Source organism: Dama dama, chromosome 14, assembly GCF_033118175.1.
Source record: "Dama dama isolate Ldn47 chromosome 14, ASM3311817v1, whole genome shotgun sequence".
NCBI classification, from domain to species: domain Eukaryota; kingdom Metazoa; phylum Chordata; class Mammalia; order Artiodactyla; family Cervidae; genus Dama; species Dama dama.
Genome location: NC_083694.1, coordinates 38,714,074 through 38,732,111, shown reverse-complemented (window position 1 = coordinate 38,732,111; position 18,038 = coordinate 38,714,074). Strand labels below are relative to the sequence as shown.

Sequence of the window (18,038 nt, the reverse complement as noted above, 5' to 3'; positions counted from 1 at the left end):
AGAGTGTCAATGCCATGCCCTCCTTTCTCGCGCTTCAGTTCAGTGACACTGGAAGCTGAGACCTGGTGGCCCATAGAATAAGTGTGCCCTCTAAGCTCCACCCCAGCACCCAACTGCCACTTTCTCTTTCCTGGGCTGAGTATCTCCCAATCTTTGGTGCAATAAAGCTGCCTCAGGTGTGGCCCAGAGCCCCCGCTCCACTTTCTGATTGCGCAGTTTTGTGTTTACCGAGTGTGAACGACCCCACTGCTGTTTGTTGAGTGCTATTGCCAGTGGAGCCCAGGGGTGTTCTGGTAACTGGCCCTCTGGGTGGGGGAGGACCCAAACCCTGATTTGTGGAGTTTGCTCATTTCTGTGTTATAAACACTCCCACTATGACTGATTTCAGGAAGCTACTTACTGAATGTAAAGTTGGGAAGAAACACACATAGGTCTGGGCTGCTTCCAGCACCCCACTGGCTGAGCCCCAGGCTAGGCCCTGCGTCCTCACACACAGCCCTGTGAGGTACAGGCTGTCATCACCCCACTTTACAGATGAGGAAACTGAGATTCAGGGAGCTTCAGGTGTCCGCATGAGGTTAGACCACTAGCTGAATGGCAGAGCCCAGGTTTGAAACTCATCCTGAATCTGCAGGGCTTATATTTACCCACCATCCTGTTTGCCCAGAGAAGACATTCAGAATTGTTCCAGGCATCCCTGTCCCCAGCAGGGACTGCCCTCCGAGGTTGATCTTCAGCCCCTTCAGTCCCCGGGCTTGCACCCCTGCCCTGACCCCTGAGCTCCGCCTGCACCCCACTCTGTTCCTCAGCCTCCTGGTAGTGGTCCTGTTAACAGCTGCCTAGTGACGCTCCTGGCCAGACCAGCGGGGTTGAGAACACGGTGACTCAGCACCGCCCTGCCCCTCCTGGTAACACCAATACATGGCGAGACAGTAGCTTCCCTTTGTTCAGAAAAGACCAGTGTAACCACATGTATGAGCTCAGTCACCCCCACAGACACGCTCATCCACAGGCTCTCGTTTCATAAAGAGGGTGATGTTTATGAGGTGCTGAGCGTGGGCCAGGCACAGCACTGAGTGTTGCTTAGCCTCACAGCCATGCTGCGACCCAGGCAGTGTGATTATTGCCCCGATTTTACAGCCCAGGAGTCTCGGGCTCAGAGAAGTTAAGTAACTTTCCCAAGGTCACACAGCAAATGAGTGGCCTGAGAAACAGACCCAGGAGTGCCTCTTTTCACCACCTCCAGCACACACGCTAGTTGCACCACTCACAGTCATGCACACGTGCTCCCCACACATAGAGACACACATGTGGGCATACTTCAGGCATTTTCCCACCTATACTTACGGGCACGGGAGCTTCAGGGACACACTGTCACACACAGACAGACACAGGCCAGCCAGCAACTCTGCCAGGGTCTCTGCTCCTGCCCATGGCAGGCCAGGCTGGGACATGACAGGGAGGCTAACTGAGATCCTATTTGTTGAATGACCCCCCTCAGTAACCGCCATCCATACCTCCCTGGGGTGCCAGCCCAGGACTCAGAATGTATCAGCTCCACTCAGAGTCTGCCTGAACTTAGCAACTCGTGGCTTTGGGGGAGGGAGGCAGGCTGTGACCTTTGGGGGTTTCTGTTCTGCCTGGCCCTTACCACCAGCAGAAAGGCAAGACACAGGCTGAAAAGCCCCCTTCTGTGGGGGATGTGAGGGATGACCTTTGGATGTTTCTTCTCCTGTTCCTGCTCCCCCGCCTGTCCACGCTTAGAGCAGGGTCAAGGGTGGGGTCCAATACCAAGGTCAGACCATCTGAGCAAAGAAAGGTTCAGGATGAACTTGAAATGCCCTCCCTTCCTCCAACATCGAGGGCGCTGAGCCAGGGAGGCAGGACTCAGTCGGAAGCACGCAGCTGTGGTACAGTGAGTGGGGCTCCCCCTGCCCCATGGGCCCGCTGTGGGATACTAAGAAGGGACTCACCCTTTCTGGGCCTCCGTGGCCTCACGGGGACTGCTTTCAAAGGATCCTCCCAGCCTGAGAGTCTGTGAGCTGGCCTTTGGATATGCAGGGTTCGGGGGGTACTGGGGGCCTGGGGCTGTGGAGATTGGCACCTGAGTCCTTCCTGCGTTCTCCACCTCTGACCCCACCTCCCCGACCCTGCCAGGCTGCGTCCTTCTAGCACTCATTCGCCTCAGTTCTCAATCTACCCTGGACCCTCTCATCCTGGATAGGGGGTGAGAATGTGGCCCCTCGGTCTTTTTCTTTCTAGAATCCAGTGATCGCCCAGAACCCTAAGGCAAGGGCTTGTGCACCTGGTCAGTTGTAGACAGGTAGCCAACCGCCTCGGAGTGAAATTTCTAGCACAGGTGTCTGAAAATGGGGCACCTTGTCTTGAGCTTCCAGGGACAGAACCCCAAACACCCAAGAAAGATGTAGGTTTTAGCCCAGATGCACCATGTCCTAACTGTGTGGCCTTGGACAAGTAGCTCAACCTCTCTGGGCCTCAGCGTCTATGTCTGCAAAGCGAGGATAACATTTGGCTGTATAGATAGTGTCTGGAAGGGCTTCAGCACAGTGCTTGGCATTGGATGGATTCAAGTGTCAGCTAATATTTTATTATGGTTGTTGTTGTGACTTGTGTTTTAAGAGAAAAAGATTGAGAATCACAGAACAACTTGGGGAATGGACTCTGAAAAGTGTTACTGAGACAGCAAGACTGAGAGCCCTAAATGAGAGCACTGTCTACACTGGATTGAGGGCCAGCAGACTTTTTCTGTAAAGGTCCAGACAGTCAATATTGTAGGCTTTTTGGATCCTCTGGACTCTGTTACCGCTTCTCAGTTCTGACACTGCAGTGGGAAAGTAGCCACAGACACACCATTAACAAATGGGGGTGGCTGTGTGCCAAGAAAACTATATTTATGGACACCAGTGTTTGAACTTCACGTAACTTCGTATCATGAAACATTGTTCATTAAATATTTTTTCATTCATTTAAAAATGTAAAAACCATTCTTAGCTCACAGCCTGTACAGAAACAGCAGCAGACCAAACTTGGCCCCTGGCAGTAGTTTGCTAAGCCCTTATTTTTTTTAAAAAATTTATTTATTTCGACTATGCTGGTCTTCGTTGCTGTGCCCGGGCTTTATCTAGTTGCGGAGAGTGGGGGCTGCTCTCTGGCTGTTGTGTTCCGGCTTCTTGTTTTGGTGACTTCTCTTATTGTGGAGCACGGGCTCTAGGCACTTGGGCTTCAGTAGTTGTGGCTTGTTGCTCTGTGGCACGTGGAATATTCCTGGACCAGGGATCGAACCTGTGTTCCCTGCATTGGCAGGTGGATTCTCAACCACTGGACCACCAGGGAAGCCCAGAGCCCTGATTTAACAAACCCTTGATGGGTGCTTAATATGGAACAGGCGCTGCTGTTAGTGCTTTACAAAACTTCAGTCATTTAATCTTCTCAATAACCCTGGGAGGTAGCTTTATTATTCTTTCCTTTCTAGAGGAAAAAACAGAGGAACAGAGAGGTTAAGTAACTTGTCCAAGGTTACAGAGCTAGTCAGTGATGGAGTCATGGTTTGCACACTTATGGTCTGGTTCCAGGGTCCATGCCCTTGGCTGCTAGGCTGAGCCACATCACCCTGTGACCTTAGGAGAGTCACTCTCCTTATCTGGGCCTCTGCTTCTTTATGCAAAATGAGGGTGAAAACCCTGCCTCACCTCTCAGACTGTTCAGTAAACAGGGCCATGTGGCGCCTGCCCGCCTAGGGCTCACACTCCAGAGGTTAATCACAGAAGCCCCAGAGAATCACACGTCCTGAAAGTGCTGTGCGTGGAGAGAAGGTGCAGAAGTGCCGTGTAAACTGTGAAGTGCTGAGGGTGGTGAGCGGGACGAGGGGGCGAGGAGCCAGCTGATGGGTTCCCTGCTCCCCTCCTCCCCATGCAGCCTCACCTGCCCGCCAACAAGGCCCAAGGTGCCCCAGGCCCTGAGCAACAGCACCTGCTGACCACGGCGCCAAGCTCCAGCAGCAGCTCCCTGGAGAGCTCGACCAGCACCACGGACAAGAAGGCGCCCATCAGGTCTCAGCTGCAGGCGCCAGGCGTGGAGAAGGCCAGCATGACCGGGGAGGCTCGGACCAGCTGCGGCAGCTCAGGTAAGAGGTGGGAGCTTCCCCCCCGCCCCACCCCCGGCTTCATCCCCTGTGGCACCCCCCCAAGTTTCTTCCTGGTTTCTGTCTGAGCCAGCTAGTCCTGGGCCGCCCCTACAGGACACTGGATGCCCTGCACCACCAGCCTGGGCTCCCCTCCAGCCTCCGTTCCACCACCCTCTCAGGTGCAACTGAACCACAGGCTTCTTTCTGTATTGGGAGCCTACCAAGTCCCTCCAACCCTTGCCCTGCGTGTTCTCCCACCAGGAGCGCCCTTCCTTCTAAACCATTTCAGATTGTCCTTTGAGTCCCTGGTATCCAGGCAGAGAGTCTTCTTATAGAATACATATAATATGTAAAATGGCATATAACAATATTATATTTCAATGCTATGTTCTGTAAATATTGCATATCATATATTAAGAAAATATTGATCTATATTAATGTCTTATAAAATACATTATATATGGCACATAATATAATATTATGGCTTCCCAGGTGGCTCAGTGGTAAAGAACCCTCCTGCAAAGCAGGAGACACAGGTTCAATCCCTTGGTTGGGAAGATCCTCCTGGAGAAGGAAATGGCAACTCACTCTTAAGTATTCTTGCCTGGGAAATCCCATGGACAGAGGAGCCTGGTGGGCTACAGTCCATGGGGTTGCAAAGAGTTGGACGTGACTTAGTGACTAAACAATAACAACAACAATATGATATTATATATAGATAATATATTTATATGAGTGTTATATCCCTATATTAATATTCTAGATTAATGCTATATATAATATATAGCATATAGCATAATATTATATATTAACTTTATAATGTCTCAATTATATAATATTTTTGTATATTATGTGTTATATCTTATATAGGATATTACTATATATGGTATATATAATATATTTATTAATACATGATATTAAAGTTGGATTTTAATATATCATTATATTATGTGTGCTAAGCCACTTCAGTTGTGTCCGACTCTTTGCCACCCCATGGACTATAGCCTGCCAGGCTCCTCTGTCCATGGGATTTCCCAGGCAAGATTACTGGAGTGGGTTACCATTTCCTTCTCCAAGGGATCTTCCTGATCCAGGGATCAAACCTGAGTCTCCTGCTTGGCAGGTGGATTCTTTACCACTGAGCCACCGGGGAAGCCCCTATTATATATTATAGTTATATTATTGCTATATAGTACATTGTGTACACCCAATAAACAGAAGAGCCAGAAGTCACCCCTGGGCTCTTGGGGGACAGGGTTGGGCTGAATGAGGAGATGATACCCCTGGTCTCCACCCGCTATGCCTGTTGTCTGGTCCGTTTGGGACTGAGGCATCAGGACTGTGGAGCCTGTGTGGGGTCTGGAGAAGCCTGTGCCCTGCTTACAATCTGCATTTTGTCCTGGACCTGGTCTGTGACTACTGTCATCCTTGGTGGGCATTGGCAGTGCCCACATTGGACGAGGGCCCTGGGTGGAGTCCTGCAGAAAGCCTGGGGCTTCCTTGGGCATGTTTTGCACTGAGAGGCCAAGCCCACTGGCCTGTGTCTCCCCTCTCACCTGGCAGTGATGGCTGGCAGGTCAAGGAATGACAGTGAACTTGGGTCATTCCTAGATGTCTTCCCAGCAGCTCTGGTGCTGTGAGATTCTGAACAGGCTCCTTAACCCACCGAGCCTCAGTTTCCTGGTCTAGAGGTGAGCATGGCATCTCCTGGGCAGGGCTGCGACAGCCTTCCCTCTCTGCCACCTGACTCGGGGACTGGCTGGAAACTTCTAGTTTCCCATCATAGCCCACCCTCATCAGTGTGAGACCTTGTCAGTGCCCCCACCGCAGCCTGAGAACTCCCCAGTGAAGGACATAGTGCCTGCAACATAGCCAGTGCCTGCAACATAGCCAGTAGCCCTAAATGTTTGTCAAGTGAATAAATGAGATCCAAACATAAACTGTTGGTCTTTGCCCCCCTCTTAGATTCATCTTCCTGCGTTCTTAGTGACACCTCTTCCACACCCAATGTGGTGTGGCTTCCTCTTTGGAGACCCGTGTCTCTGTCTGCCTACCCCATCTACCCGCTGTCTCTTCCCCGTTCCCCTCCTGAATCTCTGGCCTCTGCACCCCACTTCTCTCCCTCTCACCCAACACCTCTCCCCACTGTGGGAACGGGTAAACCTCAGGTCTCTGTCCCCTCCTGCTCCCCCATCTGCCCCCGCAGTGTCTCATTCACGGTATGCAAAGGCCATGGTGACACTGGGTGACATTTGGGTGCCATGAAGGCACAGGGTGGAAATTTCCTTCCACCCCGTGATTTCAGCTCCCCATCCCCACCCTTGCTTCTTTGGGGCTGTGGGTTTTTTTGTTTTGCTTCGTTAATGCTTTTTATTTGATATTTTTATTTTTTTAAGACTTTTTTTTGCAGTGAATTAAAAAATTTTTTTTTTTAATTTAAACTTTTTATTTTCTATTGGGGGTATATCAATATGGATACTTTTTCATTTCTGTTGGGGTATCACAGTGTTGTGATAGTTTCAGGTGAATAGTGAAGGGACTCAGCCATACATATACGTGTATCCATTCTCCCCCAACATCCCCTCCCATCCAGGATGCCACGACTTCAGAATCTCTGATTCTTTGTGTTTTGATCTTCAAACACCTTCGATTGCCTTATGTGGTTGGTGCCTTCCGTCTGTGGGGTAAATCGGGCAGGATATTCTTATTTGACAAATGAAGAAACTGAGGCACACGAAGGTTCAAGCGGCTTGTCCAAGAGTACACAGCAAAGCTGGACTGGCACAGGGGCCTGTGCTCCTGGCCCGGTGCTCTTTCCGCATGCCTGAATCTGCCTCTTGGGCAGGAGACAGGCTGTGAAGACACTCCTCTCTCCAAGAATCCCCCACTGACCACCTTCTCCTGTCTTGTGTGTAGCAGAGGCATCCTCTGGTGGCCATGGGACCCAGGTCAACGTCACCTGCATCGTCAATGTTTGCAGCAGCCCTGATCACAGCTCGCAGTGCCCCTCCCAGGCCGGCTCCACGAAGGACACAGACACCAGCACCCCCAACTCCCCGAAAGAGGAGCAGGTCCCCTTCTCCAAGGAGGAAAGCCCCTTTCAGTCCCAGCTGGGGGCTCCAGAGACTCTGCTGCAGGGCCTGGAGGAGAAGCCCCTGCCGCTCGGCGTGCCTGATGCAGGAATGAAGCCCAGTTAACCCGGCTGGTCGTGGGCTGTGTCACCGCTGAGGGGGGGCCAACCTCTGGTGCTTCTCCGCCCCTCCCCTCCCCCAGGACTCTGGCTCTTTCTGAGCCAGATTCCTTTGTGCACAGCCTCAGCCTTCCTCTCACCTGCAGGCAGAAGAATGAGGCGGGGAGAGTCATGATGTGTCCTGTCTTGGTGTGTGTCTAACTTGGAAGGCTGGCGGACACAAATGTGCTGGACAGCCTGGGACAAGCCCTTGCCTCTCTGAGAGCTGCCCCCCAGCCGGTCCTGCAGTCTTGGCTTCTGGAGCCCTTGTGGTTTTGGGGTTTTATTATTATTATTTTTTAATCCCTGGACTCTACTCAGCTCTGGCTTCTTGTCAGGGAGGAAGGATGCTGTGTGTATCAGTGGAGAGAGATAGTGGAGAAAGACAGGACTTTAGCCTGAATGGGAGACTGCAGGATGGTCCCAGTGAGGGTGGGCAGGTGTCATTAAGTCAGATGGTTCTATGCGGGGAGAGGGTGGCAACCCCTATAAGGGTCCCCCAGGTTAGCTCAGGACCCTGGGCAGCACCACCTCCAAATCCACTCCTGCTATCTCAATCTCATACCATGGGCTAAAAACTGGATGCCCAGAGGGCCCGGGCAGGCAGCCTTCTCAATGAGTGCTGTGACCTGGTTAAGATGCCAAATCTCTAACTGGAAATCTTCTAGTTTAAACTTGTGGCAATTAAAAAAAAGAAAAAAGCACCATGGTGCAGACAGACAAGCCACAGTGTAACAAAGCCAGACTCAAGAGTTTGCATCCTCTGCCTTTGACCTTCACTCCCATTTACCCACAGTGCCAGCTTCCCCTCCCCTACTGTTTGGTGTGGGACTCCAAGGCCACACCTTTTCCTATCAGGGAATTTCAGGAACTGGAGATGACTGAGGCCCTGCAGCCATCTCCTCCTACCTCAGCCTGGACCTTCCTCTTTTGCCTCCCAAAGGGGTGTACCTGTTTCTCTCGACGCCCCCTCCTGCTGCGCCTGAAGTCCCAGGTCCCAGTGGAGCCTCAGAGCCACTGTGCCCACCAAGATCCTGGGTGGACATAAGATGCTGAGAGCTGGTCTTGTGTCTGTGTGTCTGTGTTGTATATTGTGGTTCCGTGTGGCCTGTGTTGTCAGGTCAAATGACCTTCCGGAAACTGAAGTGCTGAAGCCAGCACTTGGGCTGACGGATTCTTCCCCATTAAGGAGTCCCCCCACTCCCCAAAATATATGCCCAGGCCCTGCAGACGATGGATAAGTGAGGCCTTAGCCAGATTCTGGAAGGCAGGGGGATGGGGGCCTCCTTGAGAGGACAGCTGGATCCCATATTACTTGGATCCCTTGTTGAAAAATTCCATTGAGCTTGAACTTGGCAGCTGAACTTTTAGAGGGTAGAAGAAGCCCAGCCATTACCCTGGAGTGAAGAAAGGCTTCCCACGCTGGGATCAAGATGTCCCCGTGCCTGGACTGGCGAGTCTCCAACCGCGTTGGACCCTTTACGGCCGTGGAGCACTTCTGCCCCCTGGTGGACTATTCTGGGAGGACCTTAGACTTCCTTGCTGTCACCCCCACAGAATGGGGATGAATTAGGAGACTCTGGGTGTGGCTTCATTTTGTTACCAGAGAGGCCGCTAGACCCTTGGTCAAAACCCATTGACCCCCCTCCCTGGAACAGGAACTCACATAAACCTTTAAGTCACAGGATTGGAACACGAAGAAAGAAACTATAGGCAGAGAAAAATAAAAACTGGATAGAACCAGCTGAAACCAAGATGGAGATGCATCTGACCTCCAGCAGACCCCGAGTCTCAGTTGACACTGATTTTACTACATTAGCTACTCAATGACATACCTACCGGTCGCCGTGACCAGGAATCACTGACCAAAAAAGGACAGAAAAGAGGTGGCACCCCATTTCTAGGAAAATCCTGCCTCTTTCCCAGAAAACGAGAGCATTTGCCTACCCATCATCCCTCGCACTCTTCCCCCCATTGTTCTTAATAGCAAATCTGGCTCCCCATTAAGGCGAGAAGTTTGTTTATGAACGGTTAGTAAGTTCCCACTTCTCCATTCTCTGACCAATGAGTAAAGCTTATGCTGCTGTACTCTCAGTTTCCATTTTGGGTTTGGTTGTGTGAACTCAAACAGAAAAAGAACCTTCTCTGCCAAGGTAGGGGCTTTGGCCAGGCCAGGGCCCACGTTCTGGGGGGAGTCCGTTTGACCTAACTGATAACAGTTTTCCCAGCTTGTGGGCTTGTGTTGATCCCAAGGACAAGGAGAGTTTGCACTGTATGTATCCTGACAGCATTCCTGCTTATGAATAAACCTTTTATTTGTTTTTTACTTTGACTGCTGGCTCTGTCTTCAGGTCTGAGCTGGGGTATGTCCTTGGTTCTGCTGCCTGTCACCAAGGTAAGGGGGAGAATGGGTCTTGGCCACTGGATTCTGACAAGTCCATTCTGTGCTGGACCCCAGAAGCACCCCCATTACAGCTGCCCTTGCCGAGAGCCTGGCCGCTTCCTCAGGCATGGAATGGACAGCGCTTTTTGTCCAGAACCACCCAGCTGGCCTCCAAATAGGTCCTCAGCACACATCCCATCCATCGCCTTGGTCTCCTCAGCCCGCCCTTGGGGTTGGGATGGTCTCTGCAGGTATGCTCAGCATGTGCAGCCCCCTACTCACTCAGGGGAACAAGGCTCTGGTCTCCAGGAGGCCCCAATCACTGGGTACTCCAATTGTAAGCAGATAAGTTAGGGCTCCTTGGAGAAAGAGAACCAGGCATGGCTTTCTTAACAGAAGAGAAACCATTTTGTAAGCTTAAGTCTAGCCACAATGATTGTACTTGAACCGGCCTCAGTAACTACTGATCTTAAGGGAACAGAAGAATGGAGAAACAAAGGACTATTATAGGGGAAGAGAAGTGATAATAGCAAAGATGATGTACCAGTTCTAAAGCTTCTGGGGTCCAGCAAAGATGATGTACCAGTTCTAAAGCCCCCCATTTCTATTTCACTGGTAAAGATTAGCCTGAAATGCTCAACCACCAGATCAACCAGAACCTGAGGGATGATGATATTGACCTTTTCTGACCATTGTGACTTCAGTCAACTTAGACTCAACTTAAAAACTTAGACTCTGCCTACAGCCCAGGCCCCTTCATGAGTATACATGTGACTTTAGCTTAAAACTTGCCCAAGTTTTCTATTCAGGGGGACATTACTTGGGGAAAGATCTCTGGTGTTCTCCTTACTTACTGCAAATAATCATAAATCCTTCCTGGGACTTCTCTGGCAGTCCAGTGATTAAGATTTCTAACTCCCAATGCAGGAGGCGCAGATTCGATCCCCAGCTGGGGAACTCAGATACTGTATGCCACTCAGCACAGCCAAAAATTAATAAATAAACAAAAATTAAAATGTAAATACATAAAAATAAAAGGGGGAAATTGAAGTAATAATAAATACTTCCTTCTCCTGATCTTTGACTTGGTTGTGTCTTTTGGTTCAACACTCACCAAGAGGCAAACTCAGTTTTTGGGTAACAAGCTGAGCACAGGGGCTGGAAATAGAGGAGGGCCCTGGCCACAGCCAGGGGCTCAAGGGGAGGGCTCCTAAGACATGAGCAGGAGTTTTCCAGAATAAAGGATTTGGAGGTGGTTTCCTTATGTCAGGGCCTGAAGGGGAGAGAGACTCTGGCCCATGAATTCATTCAGCTTCCTTCCCTGCTCTCTGACACTCCCTCACCAGACCCGTTTTTATTGTTGGTGATTTCTTGGACTTAGTACTGATGCCAGAAACTCAGCCTCTGTGCACCAGTGCCAAATCAAATCTCAGAGTTCTGGGTGAAGTAGAAAACAATAGCTTTATTGCTTAGCCAGGCAAAGGGGGACACAGCCAGCTCGTGCCCTCTAAACTGTGTGTCCCCATGGTGTGGGAGGGATTTGGTGAGGAGTTTATAGCAAAGGTTCAAGTGTGGGGTTGCTGATAAGGTCCAGGGTATGTGAAGGGCCTACATTCCTTTAATCTGGCCTTTGGTGGTCTCCTGATAAACTACTCTGATTCTCAAGGTTATCAGACTGTGACCTCTGGAATGAAGAATGCTTCATCAAGTGAAAAGTGAAAGTATTAGTTGCTCAGTTGTGTCTGACTCTTTGTGACTCCATAGACTGGAGCCTGCCAGGCTCCTCTGTCCATGGAGTTCTTCAGGCAAAAATACTGGAGTGGGTAGCCATTTCCTTCTCGAGGAAATAGTCCCAATCCAGGGATAGAACCTGACTCTCCGGCACTAAAGGCAGATTCTTTATCATTTGAGCCACCAGGGAAGCCCTCATCAAGTAGTTAACATCTTCCATTTTTGGGAGCTTTAGTTCTGTATAAGGGCTCAAAATATTGTTATGTGTGTCCCTTGAGGTAGAATCAGGATTCTGCTCCAAGGCTGCACTAGTGTTTCTTGATTACTCCTCCCTTGTCTCTGCATCCTCTCCCTTCCTTGATCAAAAACTGAACCTGCACTTTGGAACTGAGGGAAGGTCATGGAGGCTGAAGCATGTTCCCTATAAATAAGAAATAGGGGACATAGAAAGGTTTCTGTACCCAGGAGCTGCACAGGTTTCTGCTTGGTTGGGATCTGTGGCCAGGTCCCACACTGTCTCAGAAACTCATACCCCAGAACAGGGCTAGGCAAACTTTTCTTATAAAGCACCACATGATAAATATTTTAGGCTTGGGGAGGGGGTGGGCTTATGGTTTCTATCACAACTGCTCAATTCTGCTGTTAAAGCATGGAAACAGTCACAGATGTTACATCAAAGAATGGGTGTGTGGAGTGTTTTCTGTTACTGAGTCCAAGCTCACTCTGCTCACTGCATATGTGCATGCTCAGTTGCTCAGTTGTGTCTGACTCTTTGCAACCCCATGGACTATAGCCCACCAGGCTCCTGTCCATGGGATTCTCCAGACAAAAATACTAGAGTGGGTTGCCATGCCCTCCTCCAAGGGATCTTCCTGATCCAGGGATCGAACCCGTGTCTCTTGCGTCTCCTCCATTGGCAGCCGGGTTCTTTACCACCAGCGCCACCTGGAAAGCTCCTGCTAACCAGGCAAAGATCAGTTAACTGAGAAGAGAGGTGTTGAGGCAAGGAGTAAGACTCCATTTGGAAAGCTTGCTGATTAAGATGGCAGATTATTGTCTCAAAATAACCATCTTCTCAGGGTCTGGATGCCAGATTCTTTTATAGAATAGAGATGGGGGTGGGGAGTTGAGGAAATAAAGTAAAAAGGCCATTAATCTTGCAAACTTGCAAAATATCTCCTGGAATGGCCAGCCCTAGGGAAAGAATGTGTTAATCTCTTCCTTCCTGTAGCCATCAACAGGTGGACAGGGTCCTGAACAAAGGCGGTTATTTTCATATTCAGGCAGAGGGTCAAGTTTCCCTGAAGTAGGCCATTATGTATAAACATTATCCTTAGAGTGAACAAAAGCAACCAGAAGCAAAGGTTAGAGTGAAAGAAACAGATCCAACACGGAATCAGTTCTTCCCTATAACATTTCCACACCACCAAGCAGCTCCCCAGTTCTTAGTGGATCAATGAGGTATTCTACAAACTGAGCTCAGCTCTGACACTCTCTGCCTGGAGGTAGTTCAGACCCCACAAGGTTAAGGGCTCAGTCCCCTTAGACACCCCTACTTCAAATGCCAATCTCAAGTCCAGATAGTCACCTGTGTTTCTGTCTATTGGCTCTAAGTCAGAGGTTTCCGCAACTTCCTCTTTGGGTTAAATCATTTGTTAGCATAGCTCACAAAGCTCGGGGACCACTTTTCTTATGTTTCCCAGCTTATTATAAAGGATACAGATGCACAACCAGATGAAGAGGTACATTGGGTAAGGTCCAAAGGGTCCTGACCCAGGAGATTTTGTCACTTTGGAACAGGGGATCCATTGCCCTCCTGCCTGGGTACCAAATTGGAAGCTTATCAAGTCTCATTTTTCAAGAGGTTTTATGGAGCTTGATCTACAGACCTCTCTTCATTTCCAGAGGTCAGTGGGTGGGGCTGAAAATTCCTCTGGTCACTTGGTCTTTCTGGTGAAAGTCCCAACCTGAGGCTGTCTAGGGACCCCACTCTGAGTCACCTCATTAGCATAAACTCAGGTGGGCTCCAAAGGAGATCCTTGGGACTGTTGGCTTAAAAAATAGTCACAACCTAGAAGTTGAGAGTTATGTTTTATTCGGCAGAAATTTTTAGTACTTAAACCCCAGAGGCAGCATCTCAAGTAACACTGAACAAATTTCTCTGAGGAAATGAGGGGAGGAGCCAGGTTATACAGAAGTTTTGCAATAGGGAGCAGGTAGTCTGAACATCAAACAATTAATGTTAATTAAAGAAACCCAGATATCCCAAGTTAAGGAATTTAGTGATTTTCTAGGTAAGGAAAGATAAGAGTCTGGGCTCGCTGAAATCATTCCTTTCATATGCATCTCAGCTATCTGGGGTCAATATTCTGCATTTTTCACATCCTGAGTTCCTCAGGGCTCACCGAAGGGAGTGGCTGCAGCCTGGTGGCTGCCAGATCCCGCAGGTATTCTCCTCCTTCCTGGGGGCCCTTAGGGCTCAGGAATTCACACCTGGAGGGCTGGAATTGCTGATGATTGTGACACCTTTGTTTACTGATATGGCAGGAAGTATTCCATTTCTCAGGACTTCCCTGGGGATTCAGTGGTTAAGATTCCCTGCTTCCAAAGCAGAAGGCACAGATTCAACACCTGATAAGATAATAAAGATCCCACAAGCTGTGCAGTCAAAAAATAAAAATAAATGAATACTCTTTTAAAAGGTGAGGGGAGGCTCCTTATGAGTAAATAAAGATCCTTCTACCATTCAAGAAATTCCAAGGGTTTTAGGAGCTCTGTGCCAGGAATCAGACAAAGATCAAATATATTTCTTATTATATCACAAGCGTGACTATACTCCAATAAAACCTTATACTATTTGGCCTGTGGTTTGTGGTTTGCTAACCCTGCCCCAGACCTTGTCATTATGGATAGCCACAGCCACAATCCCAATTTCAAGCATCCCACTCTCCCTTGCCTTCACCCCCACCCCCACCACTGTTCTCTGTCTTTTTCCCTCACTGGAACCTGCCCTCCGTTAATCCCACCACCCCTCATCCCCTCCTGTCTTATTCAGCATAAGCACTATGGTCAATCATTTAGTCCTTTGTATGCAACCTTGTTACCCAAAAACTGGGTTTGCTTCTTAGCTCTTGACACCCATCCAGCCAAAAGACACAACCAAGCCAAAGATCAGGTGAAGGAAGGATTTATGACAGCTTGCAGTAAGTAAGGAGAACAACAAGGATCTGTCCCAGAGCAATGTCTCCCTGTACAGCAAAACTGGGGAAGTTTTAAGGTAAAGGTACATGCATATTGGGCAGTAGGCAGAGTCCAAGCTTTAGCTGACTTAAGTCACAAGTGTCAGAAAAAGGTCAACATCATCATCACTCAGGTCCCTGTTGATCTGGTGGTTGAGCGCTTCTGGCTAATCTTTGCCACTGAAACAGAACTGGGGGTCTTTAAAACTGATACAGTATCTCTGCCATTGCCATTTCTCCTGCTGACTGTTTGTTTCTGCATTCCTTTGTTCTTTCAGGAGCATTAATTACTGAGACCAGGCAAGAAATACTGGAGTAGGTTGGCATTTCCTACTCCAGGGAATCTTCCTTCCTGGGTACAGAATTCTCAGTTTTGTAAGATGAAAAGAGTTAGGAAGATGGATGGTGGTGGTAGTTCCCCAAGCAGGTGATGCTTTTGAACTGTGGTGCTGGAGAAGACTCAAGAGTCCCTTGGACTTTGAGGAGATCAAACCAGTCAGTCCTAAAGGAAATTAACCCTGAACATTCAATGGAAGGACTGATAATGAAGCTGAAACTCCAATACTTTGGCCTCCTAATGCAAAGAGCCAACTCATTTGTAAAGACCCTGATGCTAGTAAAGATTGAGGAAAGAAGGGGATGACAGAGGATGAGAGAGTTGGATGGCATTACTGACTCATTGGACACAAGTTTGGGTAGACTCTGGGAGATAGTAAAGAACAGGAAAGACTGGCATGTTGCAGTCCATGGGGTCGCAAAGAGTTGGACACGACTGAGCAACTAAACAATGGAATTAGTGGCTTTAAACAACATGAATTCATTCTCATAAAGTCTAAAATCAAGGGGTTGCTTGGAAGGCTAGGCTGTAAGGCAGAATCTGTTTCTGGAGGCATGAGGGGAGAATTCATTTCTTTGCCTTCACCTTCTAGAGGCACCTTCATTCCTTGGGTTGTGGCTCCTTCCTCCATTTTCAAAGCCAGTAGTGTAATACCTTCTGTAGTCATATCTCCTTCTGCCTCCCACAGGTGATTATATTGGGCCCACAGGGATAATTCAGCATAATCTCCCCATCTCAAGATCCTGCCAGATAGTTCACAGATTTCAGGGATTCAGATGTTGACGACTTTGTGGGAGTCATTATGCAGTCTCCCAACCACCATTCACACTCTTTTATTAGATAGACTATTTCACACCCTGTCTTCTCTTCTCAAACCTGTGACCTCACCCAATCATTACCATCAGTTGGTTACCTGGCTGCCCATTTCAGTAAGGGGATAAAATAAACACAAGAGAGCATCCTCTGGCTCTCCCACCACATTGAGCCTCCTACCTGCCCAAGGTCTCAGCCTTCTCCCCTGTGACTGTATAAACTCCCAGGCTGCTGGCTAATGGCATCCTCCTCTCTGCTCTGGATCTCAGCATCTCTCCCAACTCAGAGACATTGCTCCAGCACCTCTCTCCTCTCACTCCTTTAGCATTAGCTTCCTGGTCTCCTGAATCTTTCTTGACTACATACAAACATACCAGTGATCCTCCTACTTAAAAAACAACTTTCTCCCCTATACCCAATAGAAGGGAAAATTTTAAAAGAAGGAAAGAAAGGAAGGAAAGAATGAAGAAAGAAAAAAGAAAGGGAGGAAGGAAGGGAAGAAGAAAGAAAGAAGGGAAGGAGAAAGAAAGAAGAAAGGAAGGAAGGAAGCCAGGATAGGGGAGGATGTGGAGAAATTGGAACCCTTTTGCATTGCTAGTGGGAACTTAAAATGGTACGGTGCTAGGAAATACAGTATGGCAGTTTCTCCAAAAAAAAAATCCAACAACATGGAATTGCCATATGATCCAGTAATTCCAATTCTGGTTATATATCTGAAATAATTGAAAACAGAGACACACATACTCATATGCCAGTGTTCATTGCAGCATTATTCATAAGAGCCAAAAGGTGGCAGCAGACCAAGTGTCCACAGGTGGAGGAGATATGATGGAGAATATTCAGCATTAAAAAGGAAAGAAATTCTGGCACATGCTATAACATGGATGGACCTTGCAGAAATCATGCTAAGTGAAAGAAGTCTGTCACAAAAAGACAAATACCGTACGTAGGATTCCACTTATATGAGATACTTTTGTGTGTGTGTTTAAGTCACTTCAGTCATGTCAGACTCTTTGTGACCCTATGGACTGTAGCCTGCCAGGCTCTTCTGTCTATGGGGATTCTCCAGATGAGAATACTGGAGTGGGTTTCCATTCCCTCCTCCAGGGGATCTTCCCCACACAGGGATCGAACCCAGGTCTCATGCGGCTCCTGCATTCCAGGCAGATTATTTACTGCTGAGCCACCGGGGAAGCCCATGAGATACCTAGCATAGTCCAATTCGTAGGGACTGAAAGTATGATGATGGTTGCCAGCGGCTAGAGGGAGAGGGGTATGGGAAGTTAGTGTTTACTGGGTACGTGTGTGCATGTGTGCTCAATTGTGTCCAGCTTTTTGCAGCCCCATGGACTGTAGCCCACTAGGCTCCTCTGTCCATTGAATTTTTCAGGCAAGAAATACTGGAGTGGATGGCCATTTCCTACTCCAGGGGATCTTCCTTCCTGGGTACAGAATTTTCAGTTTTGTAAGATGAAAAGAGTTAGGGAGATGGATGGAGGTGATGGTTGCCCAGCAAGGTGAATGGGCAGGCATACCTTGGAGACGGAGCAGATTTGATTCCAGACCACCATGATAAAATGAGTCACATGAATTTTTTTGTTTCCCAGTGTATACAAAAGTTGTGTTTGAACTATACTGTAGTTTATTAAGTGGACAATAGTACTATGCCTAAAAAACAATGTACACACCTTAATTAAAAAATACTTTATTGCTGGGACTTCCCTTGTGGCCTAGTGGCTAAGACTCTGCACTCCCAATTTGCTCCCTCGAATACCAGGTTCGATCTCTGGTCAGGAAACTAGATTCCACATGTTGCAACTAAAGATCCCGTGTGCCCAGTGAAGATGGAAGATCCCTTGTACCACAACTAGGATGCAGCACAGCCAAATAAATATTTTTTAAAATACTCTATTGCTAACAATTCAAACCTTTAGTGAGTTGTAATCTTTTGCTGATGGAAGGTTTTGCTTTGATGTTGATGGCTGTTGACTGATCTGGATGGTGGTTGCCTAAGGTTGGAGTGACTGTGGCAATTTAGAAAAAGGAGATGACAATGGGGTTTGCTGCACTGATTGACTCTTCCTTTCATGGTCAATTTCTCTCTAGCATACGAAACTGTTTGAGAGCATTTTAACCACAGTAGAAATTCTTTAAAAATTGGA

At 48.4% G+C, this 18,038-nt stretch overlaps 1 protein-coding gene across 1 annotated transcript in view; it reads left to right on the top strand.

Moving 5' to 3' along the window:
- TNFRSF1B (TNF receptor superfamily member 1B) overlaps positions 1 to 9,705 on the top strand; it is a 35,175-nt gene extending 25,470 nt beyond the window's left edge. Inside the window, exons 9-10 of the mRNA XM_061160359.1 lie at positions 3,937 to 4,144; positions 7,061 to 9,705. Coding sequence (XP_061016342.1) covers positions 3,937 to 4,144; positions 7,061 to 7,341 — 489 coding nt within the window. The 3' untranslated portion in view covers positions 7,342 to 9,705. The remainder of the gene's footprint in view (positions 1 to 3,936; positions 4,145 to 7,060) is intronic.
- Positions 9,706 to 18,038: the final 8,333 nt, after the last annotated feature.